We start from the raw sequence: 13,332 nt of genomic DNA, 5'->3' as shown, positions 1-13,332 counted from the left end.
CTTGCAGAGGGATGCAGCAGTCTTAAAATCGCAAAGCTTCTGAAGCGTGATCATCGAACAATCAAGCGTTTCATTCAAAATACTCAACAGGGTCGCAAGAAGCGTGTGGAAAAACCAAGGCGCAAAATAACTGCCCATGAACTGAGAAAAGTCAAGCGTGCAGCTGCCAAGATGCCACTTGCCACCAGTTTGGCCATATTTCAGAGCTGCAACATCACTGGAGTGCCCAAAAGCACAAGGTGTGCAATACTCAGAGACATGGCCAAGGTAAGAAAGGCTGAAAGACGACCACCACTGAACAAGACACACAAGCTGAAATGTCAAGACTGGGCCAAGAAATATCTCAAGACTGATTTTTCTAAGGTTTTATGGACTGATGAAATGAGAGTGAGTCTTGATGGGCCAGATGGATGGGCCCGTGGCTGGATTGGTAAGGGCAGAGAGCTCCAGTCCCACTCAGACGCCAGCAAGGTGGAGGTGGAGTACTGGTTTGGGCTGGTATCATCAAAGATGAGCTTGTGGGGCCTTTTCGGGTTGAGGATGGAGTCAAGCTCAACTCCCAGTCCTACTGCCAGTTTCTGGAAGACAGCTTCTTCAAGCAGTGGTACAGGAAGAAGTCTGCATCCTTCAAGAAAAACATGATTTTCATGCAGGACAATGCTCCATCACACGCGTCCAAGTACTCCACAGCGTGGCTGGCAAGAAAGGGTATAAAAAGAAGAAAAACTAATGACATGGCCTCCTTGTTCACCTGATCTGAACCCCATTGAGAACCTGTGGTCCATCATCAAATGTGAGATTTACAAGGAGGGAAAACAGTACACCTCTCTGAACAGTGTCTGGGAGGCTGTGGTTGCTGCTGCACGCAATGTTGATGGTGAACAGATCAAAACACTGACAGAATCCATGGATGGCAGGCTTTTGAGTGTCCTTGCAAAGAAAGGTGGCTATATTGGTCGCTGATTTGTTTTTGTTTTGTTTTTGAATGTCAGAAATGTATATTTGTGAATGTAGAGATGTTATATTGGTTTCACTGGTAAAAATAAATAATTGAAATGGTACAGTACTCCACCTCCACCTTGCTGGCGTCTGAGTCGGACTGGAGCTCTCTGCCCTTTACCAATCCAGCCACGGGCCCATCCATCTGGCCCATCAAGACTCACTCTCATTTCATCAGTCCATAAAACCTTAGAAAAATCAGTCTTGAGATATTTCTTGGCCCAGTCTTGACGTTTCAGCTTGTGTGTCTTGTTCAGTGGTGGTCGTCTTTCAGCCTTTCTTACCTTGGCCATGTCTCTGAGTATTGCACACCTTGTGCTTTTGGGCACTCCAGTGATGTTGCAGCTCTGAAATATGGCCAAACTGGTGGCAAGTGGCATCTTGGCAGCTGCACGCTTGACTTTTCTCAGTTCATGGGCAGTTATTTTGCGCCTTGGTTTTTCCACACGCTTCTTGCGACCCTGTTGACTATTTTGAATGAAACGCTTGATTGTTCGATGATCACGCTTCAGAAGCTTTGCAATTTTAAGACTGCTGCATCCCTCTGCAAGATATCTCACTATTTTTGACTTTTCTGAGCCTGTCAAGTCCTTCTTTTGACCCATTTTGCCAAAGGAAAGGAAGTTGCCTAATAATTATGCACACCTGATATAGGGTGTTGATGTCATTAGACCACACCCCTTCTCATTACAGAGATGCACATCACCTAATATGCTTAATTGGTAGTAGGCTTTCGAGCCTATACAGCTTGGAGTAAGACAACATGCATGAAGAGGATGATGTGGACAAAATACTCATTTGCCTAATAATTCTGCACTCCCTGTACATTTTTGCAAATAGTTACCGTATTTTCACGACCATAAGACGCACCGTACTAAAAGGCGCAGTCTCAGTTATGTGTGCCATTACTGTATTTAACACACACACATAAGGCGCACCTGATTATAGGGCGCATACAAGTATGCGCATTTAAAAATAAAGCGGGAGCAAAACTGAGTTTGGTACTCACATTTTTATTACCGGTAATCGTCATCAATCAAACCCATCGAAGTCCTCATCCTCTGTGTCTGAATTGAACAGCTGTGCTAAATCGCCATCAAACATTCTAGATTCACTTTCTTCACTGTCAGAGTCACTTTCCGTGCCGTGCGGCTCCTCGGAAATGATGCCGGCTTTTGCGAAAGCTCGAACAACAGTGCCAGCAGACATGTTAGCCCAAGCATCTACAATCCATTCGCAAATTGTGGCATAACTCGCCCGGCGCTGCCTAGCACTCTTAGTGAAACTGTGGTCTCCATCGGTCATCCATCGCTCCCACGCCGCTCGCAGCCTTACTTTGAACGGCCGGTTCACACCGATGTCCAGCGGCTGGAGTTCCTTTGTCAGGCCTCCCGGAATGACAACAAGCTCACAGTTCATTTGTTTCACTTGTTTTTTCACATCGGCTGTGAGATGGGCACGCATAGAGTCACAGATCAACAGCGATGGTGATGCGTGGAAAAAACCACCTGGTCTCCTTACATACACCTCCCTCAGCCACTCTTTCATCATTTCCTCATCCATCCAGCCCTTTTCATTTGCCTTAATGATGATTCCTGCTGGAAACTTCTCTTTAGGCAAAGTCTTTCTCTTAAAAATCACCATAGGCGGCAGTTTCTGTCCATTAGCATGGCAGCCAAGCACAACAGTAAAAGAAGACTTTTCATGCCCCGTTGTGCATATCGCTACCATGCTGGTCCCCTTCTTCTCCACAGTGTGACTCACCGGGATGTCGAAAGTGAGCGGCACCTCGTCCATGTTAGTGATGTGGCTGGGCTGGATGTGTTTGTCGGCGATGTGTTTGCTGCAGTAGGAGCGGAAGATGGCCAGCTTTTCATTATAATCCGCTGGAAGTTGCTGCGCTACCGTAGTCCTGGTCCGGATGGAAAAATGGCACCGTTTCATGAAGCACCAAGACGGGCCTCCTTGGAAATGTTCAATTTCCATTTCTTCTGCTAGCGAAACCGCTTGTAGCCGAATGGTGACCGTCGAAACGCTTCTCCCGCTCGTTCTTTGCTCGATGATCCACCGCTCGAGTCTTTCCTCCAACTCGAGCCACCTCACCTTATGTCCGCGGAAACTCAGCTGCGTTTTCTTGACCTGCCGGAGCTTGTTTTCCAGCTTCCTCCACTTGCGAACCATCGATTCATTAATCTTAAATTCTCTCGCGGCTGCTCGATTTCCATGTTCCTCTGCGTAGCTGATGGCCTTCAGTTTAAACTGTGCTTCATAAGCGTGTCTCTGCCATTTTCAGGGTTGTTAAAACAACGATGTTCTGCATAACGCACATACCTGTTCTTTTATACAGGTATTGTGGGATAAGAAGGGGTATTTTACTGTTATTTTATCATCAGCATTATCATTGCATCAGAATCATATCACAAGCATTGCATTAAAGCATTTATTGAAGCTATTGACATTACATTAAAGTTTGTATTACAGTGATTGTTATAACCTCAAGTTAATCTTCTATTTACAGGTGTCAGCATAATCATATAATCTTTCATTGCAGGGGTAACTGTGATCATCTTTATACATATTGCAGTTTTGTGCTTATTATAGAGTTGTGCTCAAGTTAGTAAGGGTTAAAAGCTATAGTCAGCGGGATGTCTGGCTGATCTATTGAGGGGAGTGACTTCGAGCATAGAAGGCCGCACGCGCTTACAAAACACTGATATCATGTTAGTTTTTGTGATCTTTTATTCAGTTATATCTTTTGTTAAGTTTTAAGTAGTGGCAGTTGATTAAACAACATTCATTTAATATTACATACCTGATTCAGATTATTACACACGAGCTAAGAGGTAAAAGAGGGTGCAGTTTGAGGTTAGGACACACACACACAGTTAGTGAGTTCAGGGTTAGGTAAGAGACCAACTAACAATCTGCAAAAACCTTGTAGCTGCAATGTTGTGTCTCCATAAGGGACAGTTGGCTTCAGGAGATAAGTGGGAGTCAGTGCCTGCCCTCGAGACGGAGAGAATGTTCCCTTGTTGTGTCAAGAGTTGTCAACATTGCTTGTACTGCACCTGCTTTACGCATGAGGGGGCGTTCTAATACCCTGATTTCATAAAACTATTGTTGTGTGGTTTTTTGACCAGAGATCTCATGCTGTCTGCGTACAGTGTCCATCTCCCACACGTGTGTTCATTAAAATCATCGTTTGACTCAACTCGGCCGGACCAGTGTTGTTATTGTGGTTTTCCTCTTGTATCCATCTCCAATACTTTTGAACCCGTAACAGTATGTATGTGCGATTGTATATACAGTCAACGCCCACACTTCACCCTTTAGCGTTCTCATGGTGTTCTCTACTACGTCCTCCTTACAACACACACAGGGCGCACTGCACTATAGCGCACCGCACTTTTTGAAGAAAATCTAAGACTTTTATATGCGCCTTATAGTCGTGAAAATACGGTAGCTGTTATTAGTTTTATTTATTAGATTTTTTTACGCTTTAAAAAAATTCTAACAGGATATGAATGTCCTTAAAGAGTAAGAGAAGTCTGGAATCTCTAAAACTGAAACTTTTCAAGGACTTAGGGAGGTTGTGCAATTTTTTGAAAAAAAAACCCCCAAAACAATCAAAAGTGAAGAATTATACACATACAAAAACTTCATTTAGAAATCTCGCTGGCAGAATATTCAGTGCACACAAAAAGGGCTGCATTTTATTAATCTCCACTGTTAGATTCCCCAAAGATACACTATGAGGGCCTGTAAGCTGGAACACATTCATAATGTGAAAATACATTTTGCATGGCATTGTTTAATATTATTTAATTAAATTAAAGTTAAATGTAAAAGTTACTGTACAAAAACAGTTGAGATGCACAGATTTTTCACTAAAAACTTGTGAAAATTAATTATAGCCCCTAATTTTCTTTTCTATGACAATGTTTTCACCTTTGCTGAAAGTGACCAGTGACTTTATAACAATAACTTCTCAAAAACTATAACTCAATATAACTATAACTTAATGAGTAACCAATAACTTATTCTAGCATAAATGCTATTGTGACTTCCAAACTTAAAAGTCCTTCTTTCATCAACAACATAACATTTATTTAATTTGGTTTGATTCTGAATTTTTGGAAACATCTGGCTTGAGTTCTTCTTATTATAGCCTACAATAGTAGTAGCAGTAGAATGGACTATGAGAAACATTAACAATTACAGGCAAAGCAATAACTATGAAAACATTGCTCTAAGTAAAACAGAGTGCAATATGTAACTACAACCAGTTCACTGATGTTCTCTTAAGGTCATCTATCCATATTTGATGCACTTAAGGTGGTTTTTGAAGAAATGAAGCTGCAGTTTGAATTCAGAGTCATCCTTTCTAGGATTTCTGAACTTGCTATAGCGAGCACTTCTGGCTACATGTTGATGGCCAATGGATACATCACCACAAGTGGCAACCAGTAAATAGCCCAGTCCATCCATAAAGAACTCTAGATTTACAAAAAAAAAAAAAAAAAAAAAAAAGAGTATTTCAAAATAAAACATTTTGTTATCATAGCTAAGCAAAACTGGAAACTTGCTGCTTTTGTCACTTGTAAACCAAACTGAAATCTGGACCTACCTGAATGTGCTATCCGCTGTAGCTTAGGGTCAAATCCCACCCTCTGTACAGCATCTGTACGGGCCAGGAAGAAGTTGACCACTCCACTGGCCAAAAAGCATTGTGGGTAACCAGGAACTGAATGGAATTTCTTATTAGACTTCCTGTATAAGCAGCCACCTTCAGTTTCTTCTCCTTCTTCATAGATAAGAGAGAAATAAAACTGATTCTCTTTTACTGACCCACCAACCTAAAAAAAAGAGAAACCGAAGATCGAGCTATAAATATTGTCATGAACAGAGATGGGCAATAACGTGTTGCTCTAATCCGATTACTTTTTTCAAGAAAGAGTAAAGTAAGGGATTACTATTGCAAACAAAGTCATTAGCACGTTATTGTGTTACTAAACCATGATTTTGTTTGTGAGAGTGGCTCATGACAATGACGTAAGAGCGTGCAATGTCCGTGGCAGCAACAGACATGTGTAGATCAACAATGAACAATATGGAGTGCGGGAGAGAGTACGACCATGCAGCATTTAATGCTGCATTGCCCACCTGCACATTGGTCACTCAATATAATATATGTGACTGTGGCTTATATGTTACATGCTGTACAGAAGCTTAGAAGAATTTTATCTTATTCCTGTTCCCGTAAAAGTGCAAGATTTATGTTCAGTCTTATGAAAAGGGAATGAGCCTTGGTGGTGATGGTGGAACGGGCGCATTAGGTCACACTTAGAATGCTAGAATCAGTTACATCTGATTTACCTAAAGAAGAAAACAAGTGACAAAATCACAGAGGATTCTCCAATTGATTTAGTGTAGCAGGAACCTACAGTCGTGGCCAAAAGTTTTGAGAATTACATAAATATTGGAAATTGGAAAAGTTGCTGCCTAAGTTTGTATAATAGCAATTTGCATATACTCCAGAATGTTAGGAAGAGTGATCAGATGAATTGCATAGTCCTTCTTAGCCATGAAAATTAACTTAATCCCAAAAAAACCTTTCCACTGCATTTCACTGCTGTCATTAAAGGACCTGCTGAGATCATTTCAGTAATCGTCTTGTTAACTCAGGTGAGAATGTTGACGACCACAAGGCTGGAGATCATTATGTCAGGCTGATTGGGTTAGAATGGCAGACCTGACATGTTAAAAGGAGGGTGATGCTTGAAATCATTGTGCTTCCATTGTTAACCATGGTGACCTGCAAAGAAACGCGTGCAGCCATCATTGCGTTGCATAAAAATGGCTTCACAGGCAAGGATATTGTGGCTACTAAGACTGCACCTAAATCAACAATTCATAGGATCATCAAGAGCTTCAAGGAAAGAGGTTCAATTCTTGTTAAGTAGGCTTCAGGGCGTCCAAGAAAGTCCAGCAAGCACCAGGATCGTCTCCTAAAAAGGTTTCAGCGGCAGGATCGGAGTGCCACCAGTGCAGAGCTTGCTCAGGAATGGCAGCAGGCAGGTGTGAGCGCATCTGCATGCACAGTGAGGCGAAGACTGTTGGAAGATGGCCTGGTGTCAAGAAGGGCAGCAAAGAAAACACTTCTCTCCAAAAAAAGAAAATCAGGGACAGATTAATCGTCTGCAGAAAGTATGGTGAATGGACTGCTGAGGACTGGGGCAAAGTGATATTCTCCGATGAAGCCTCTTTCCGATTGTTTGGGATATCTGGAAAAAGGCTTGTCCGGAGAAGAAAAGGTGAGCGCTACCATCAGTCCTGTGTCATGCCAACAGTGAAGCATCCTGAGACCATTCATGTGTGGGGTTGTTTCTCATCCAAGGGAGTGGGCTCAGTCACAATTTTGCCCAAAAACACAGCCATGAATAAAGAATGGTACCAAAACACCCTCCAACAGCAACTTCTTCCAACAAACCAACAACAGTTTGGTGAAGAACAATGCATTTTCCAGCACAATGGAGCACTGTTCCATAAGGCGAAAGTGATAACTAAGTGGCTCGGGGAACAAAACGTTGAAATTTTGGCTCCATGGCCTGGAAACTCCCCATATCTTCATTCCATTGAGAACTTGTGGTCAATCTTCAAGAGGCGGGTGGACAAACAAAAATCCCACTAATTCTGACAAACTCCAAGAAGTGATTATGAAGGAATGGGTTGCTGTCAGTCAGGATTTGGCCCAGAAGTTGATTGAGAGCATGCCCAGTCGAATTGCAGAGGTCCTGAAAAAGAAGGGCCAACAATGCAAATGCTGACTCTTTGCATAAATGTCATGTAATTGTCGATAAAAGCCTTTGAAACGTATGAAGTGCTTGTTAATATATTTCAGTACATCACAGAAACAACTGAGACAAAGATCTGAAAGCAGTTTAGCAGCCAACTTTGTGAAAACTAATATTTGTGTCATTCTCAAAACTTTTGGCCACGACTGTAGATCACATTAGTGATGCAAATGATCAGCAGACTGGGGAAAAACAAAACCTTACATCTGTTAACAGAAATAACTATATAATTTATCTACATAGTTCAGTTTATTTTACTTTTAGTGTTCTATTTAAAGAAGAAAACACAATCATGTAACATGAGCCATTTCATTCTCACCACATCCAGTTCAGGGACCGCCTCCATCACCTCCACAAGCTTCTCTATCTTTGTCTTTTCTGTAAACAAAAAGTCATCATCCACCCACAGGAAGTACTTGGTGGTTACCTGGGAAACAGCCAGATTTCTGCCTGCAAACCAGCCCTGAGGATGAAAAAACATCTTTTACAGTCTGTTGTAATGGTCCTTTGACCCCCTAAGGTGTAAGTAGTCACTTGTGACATTCATTACTTCTAGATTTGACTATTGTAATTCATAACTATCAGATTGTTCAGAAAGTTCCTAAAAACACTAATGCAAAACACTGGAGACTGATATTAAAAGCTGCAATCTTTTGTTTTTTACCCAAAAGCTTACAGGTAGGGCTGGATCAGGTCACACTTGACTATCCTCAGACTGCGGAAGGATTTCATGCGATGCACTGAGCATTTCCTCTCCACTCTTCTTCTTCTTCCCATTCAATTCCTCACCTTTGTATACCACTGGAGCATGTGATTACATTTTTTTCTTCTCTGTCCCTTATTCTGTGTTTTGTCCTGTCTGTCAGTGATCTCTTTTTCAATTCACTTCTCTTTATCTTCTCTTTCCACAGCTGGTTATGGCAGATGAGTGTCCCTCACTAAGGCTGGCTCTGTTCGAGCTGTCTTCACGTTAAAAGGGAGTTTTTCATTTTTATCATTGCAAAATGCTGACTGTTGGGATTTCTTCACAATACAATTTCTTTCTTTTTTATTTATATTTCTAAATTGTTCTGCATTAATCCCATTAATCTGAGTTTCAAGTGAGAATAATAGATAACTTGCAAACAAATTAAGTTTATATTTAGGGGAAAAAGAAAAAAAGAAAAAGAAAGAAAGAAAGAAAAAAAAGCATAGAATTTTATATTTTACTATTTGAATAAATCTTTCAATAATTATACTGCTATGTCTTAGACGTCTGATAAAACTCAGTATTAATTTTAAAAAAAACAACCACAACCTTAAGTTCTAAATGTCTATGCATACCTGTGCTGGAGGCATGATGTAATGCTGGATGTTTTCTCCGGTAATGTGTTCTGGTTCAAAGCTGTCATCTGCAACAATGACTTTTATGTTGCTATAGAATTTTCGGATGCTGTCCAACAAGACCTTCAGCTGTTCGTACCGCAGGAAGGTCTTTGTGGCGATGGTAACTTGAGAGCTAATATCTGACAGACAGAAGCCAAGAAACGTTTCAAGAAAATAAGACAGATCATCTGCTACAGAGTAGAATGAGTTATTGGCTTCATATAGCAGTGAATGAATGTAGAACATTTTCAAACCCAATGAATTCTGGTGTTCTGGTCACACCTATTATCTCCGACTGGGGATTTAGCTTTTGTTGAGTCAGCTAAGGCAAATAAAGCCTGACTTCATAGTACACCTCTCTGTTCTGCTGTATTTGGTCCAACTTGCTTTTGTTAGAGGAAGCTTGATAGTAGTTCTCTCCCACTAAACATTGTACGTCAGATAGACGTGCAGAACATGTCGATAATGAGTCCATCTTTTCATGACGAATGCTGGACAGCTATACAACGTGAACTTGGTCCACAATTTGGACATCAATATGAAGTTCAACATATGAACTTTACACTGGGTAATTTTTTTGGAAGTCATGTGGATGTCTATGACAGGTGGAGGAAATTTACAAAGACGCCGCCTGGTAACATTGGGTCAGAACGACCCATGTTCAGCACTTCCATTGCTGAAGCCACTGCACTGAGATGCAGCAGCAAGGTGGTTGTTGCCTCTTGTTGTGGTAACCCCCAAACCAATTGGTGGACACCAGAGGTGAAGGGAGCCACCAGGCTGAAGAATGAGTCCTATCGGGCTTGGTTAGTCTGTGGGGACTCCGGAGTCTGTGGGGCAGTGGAAAGAATACTTTGGAAGGAATACTCCTAGGACCACTTTAATCCCACTGGCACGTCTTCCGTGAAGGAAGTAGAGTCTAGGGACGAGGGGGACGACTCACCTATCTCGGGGGGGCGATGTCACTGAAGCAGTTAAACAGCTCCTTGGTGGCAGAGCCCCTGGGGTGGATGAGGTTAGCTGGAAAGGAGTCTTTCTGTTAGTCGAACCTCGGATACAAGAGTAACAATGGGGTTTTCGCCCTGTTCGTGGAACACTGTACCAGCTCTTTACCCTCTCAAGGATACTTGAGGATGCATGGGAGTTTGCCCAACCAGTCTACACGTGTTTTGTGGACCCGGAGAAGGTATTCAGCCGTGTCCCTCGAAGTGTCCTGTGGGAGGTGCTTCAGGAGCATGGGGTGTCTGGCCCATTGCCATGGTCCATTCGATCCCTATACAGCTGTTTCAAGAACTGGGTCCATAGTAGTCGGACTTGTTCCTGGTGGGTGATGGGCTCCACCAGGGTTGCACTTTGTCACCGATTCTGTTCGTAATTTTTATGTACACAATTTCTAGGTGTAGCCAAGAGGTGGAAGGCTTTCGCTTGGGTGGTCTCGGAATCTCATCTCTGCTCTTTGCAGATGATGTGGTTCTTTTGGCTTCATCGGGTGATGGCCTCCAGCTCGCGCTGGAACAGTTTGCGGCCGCTGTACCGATCGTGGTGAAGAGAGCCAAGTGTAAAACAGAAGCTTTCAATTTACCAGTCGATCTACAGACCCTTTCCAAAAAATTACAATATCATGGAAAAGTTTATTTATTTACATAATTCCATTCAAAACGTTAAACTTTCATAGATTATAGATTCAGGCCCCACAACTTAAATGATTACAAGTACTTAGTTGTTTATTTGTACATAATTTGGGCTTCCAGCTCATAAAACCCATGAAAACAGGATTTCAAAAAAATAGAATACTGTGACGACATCACCATTTACTTCTCAGTTTTTGCAGGAAAAAAAATAGAAATTAGGATCACATCAAATCAATCAAATGTGGTACTTTCAAAATGATACGTCAATCTTCAGTACTTGGTTGGGAATCCCTTCACCTTATTCAATGCCTCGATGCGCCATGGCATTGAGGCAATCAGCCTGTGGCATTGCCTGGTAGTTATGGAAGCCCAGATTTCCTTGATGCTTTCTGTCAGCTCTTCTTTGTTTTTGGGTCTGGTGGACCTCATTTTCCTCTTGATACCCCATAGATTCTCAATGGGGTTTAGGTCCGGCGACTTGACTGGCCAGTCAAGTACTGTGATGGCATGGCAATCAAACCAGGTTTTGGTGCTTCTGGCGGTATGGGCGGGGGCCAGGTCCTGCTGGAAGATGAAATCTGCATCTCCATATAGATCCTCAGCAGAAGGAATCATGAAGCTCTCTAAAACATTCTGGTAGACTGTTGCGGTGACCTTTGATTTCAGAAAGCAGTTTACCAACACCTGCACCAGACATTGCACCTCAAATCATGATTGACTGTGGATATTTCACACTGGACCTCAAGCAGCTTGGGTTCTGTTCCTCACCCATCTTCCTCCAAACACTTGGACCTTGATTCCCGAATGAAAGGCACACTTTCATCGGAAAAGGGGACCTTTGACCACTGGCCAACAGTCCAGTCCATCTTCTCCTTGGCCCAGTTGAGTTGCTTCTGACGCTGGCTCAGGCTCACAAGTGGTTTTGAAGCTTTGACTCCTGCCTCATTCCACTCTTTCTGGATCTCTGCCAGATTCTTGAATCTTCTGTCTGATAATCTGCTGAAGGCCACAGTCATCTCTTCTTATGGTGCATCTTCTCCTGCCACATTTTGCCCTTCCACTAGACTGTTCACAGAGTGCTGTATCCAAGCATATCAATGGAAAGTTGACAACTTGACAACTGGCCAGAAGAGCATCACTGGTACCCTCCATAAGATGGGTAAGCCACAAAAGATGCTCTTCTGGCCAGTTGTCAAGTCTGCAGTCTTCCCCATATTGAACCTAACTGAGAAAATTGGATCAAAGTGAAGCAATTTAATGACACCTGGGAAAACCTGTGTAGGTGCTTTGAGTTTAGTAGATGAGTTATGTGTGACACTCAGTTTAAAACATTCATGCCCTGTAAAATTTGGGCTGATGTCTTCATAGTATTCTAATTTTTTGAAATCGTGTTTTTGTGGATTTCATGAGCTGGAAGCACAAATTATGTACAAATAAACAACTAAGTACTTGTAATCATTTAAGTTGTGGGTCCTGAATCTATAATCTATAGAAGTTTTATGTTTTGAATGGAATTATGGAAATAAATAAACTTTTCCATGATATTCAAATTTTTTGGTAAGGGTCTGTACGTTACTAACCTCACCTATGATCACGAACTGTGTATAGCAACTGAAAGAACGAGATAGTGCGCAACATCTCTAAAATTAGAAATATCCTGTCTCAGAGTGACGCTGAAAAACTAGTTCACACATTTATTACTTCCAGGCTGGACTACTGTAATTCATTATTATCAGGATGTCCTAAAAACTCGCTGAAAAGTCTTCAAGAGTACTGCTGCAGCAAGAGTACTGACAGTACCTTCATTGGCTTCCTGTTAAATCCAGAATTGAATTCAAAATCCTGCTCCTCACATACAAGGTCTTAAATAATCAGGCCCCATCTTATCTTAACGACCTTGTAGTACCATATCACCCTATTAGAGCACTTCGCTCTCACACTGCTGGCTTACTTGTTGTTCCTAGAGTATTTAAAAGTAGAATGGGAGGGAAAGCCTTCAGTTTTCAGGCCCCTCTTCTGTGGAACCAGCTTCCAGTTTGCATTCAGGAGACAGACACTATCTCTACTTTCAAGATTAGGCTTAAAACTTTCCTTTTTGCTAAAGCATATAGTTAGGGCTGGACCAGGTGACCCTGAATCCTCCCTTAGTTATGCTGCAATAGACATAGGCTGCCGGGGGATTCCCATGATGCATTGAGTTTTTCCTTTCCAGTCACCTTTCTCACTCACTATGTGTTAATAGACCTCTCTGCATCGAATCATATCTGTTATTAACCTCTGTCTCTCTTCCACAGCATGTCTTTATCCTGTTTTTCTTCTTTCACCCCAACCGGTCGCAGCAGATGGCCCCGCCCCTCCCTGAGCCTGGTTCTGCCGGAGGTTTCTTCCTGTTAAAAGGGAGTTTTTCCTTCCCACTGTCGCCAAAGTGCTTGCTCATAAGGGGTCATATGATTGTTGGGTTTTTCTCTGTATTTATTATTGTA

The 13,332-nt window shown here is 42.1% G+C and overlaps 1 protein-coding gene across 1 annotated transcript in view; it reads right to left on the bottom strand.

Moving 5' to 3' along the window:
• Positions 1 to 5,310: 5,310 nt before the first annotated feature.
• The window catches only part of LOC116335537 (beta-1,4 N-acetylgalactosaminyltransferase 2-like), a 39,262-nt gene continuing 31,240 nt past the window's right edge, over positions 5,311 to 13,332 (bottom strand). Inside the window, exons 9-12 of the mRNA XM_039611596.1 lie at positions 9,177 to 9,358; positions 8,173 to 8,316; positions 5,627 to 5,855; positions 5,311 to 5,495 (exon numbers count right to left, since the gene is read on the bottom strand). Coding sequence (XP_039467530.1) covers positions 5,311 to 5,495; positions 5,627 to 5,855; positions 8,173 to 8,316; positions 9,177 to 9,358 — 740 coding nt within the window. The remainder of the gene's footprint in view (positions 5,496 to 5,626; positions 5,856 to 8,172; positions 8,317 to 9,176; positions 9,359 to 13,332) is intronic.

This window comes from Oreochromis aureus, linkage group 4 (genome assembly GCF_013358895.1).
Source record: "Oreochromis aureus strain Israel breed Guangdong linkage group 4, ZZ_aureus, whole genome shotgun sequence".
NCBI lineage: Eukaryota > Metazoa > Chordata > Actinopteri > Cichliformes > Cichlidae > Oreochromis > Oreochromis aureus.
Note: the sequence above shows the minus strand (reverse complement) of the source record. Positions and strands in the feature narration are given on the sequence as shown.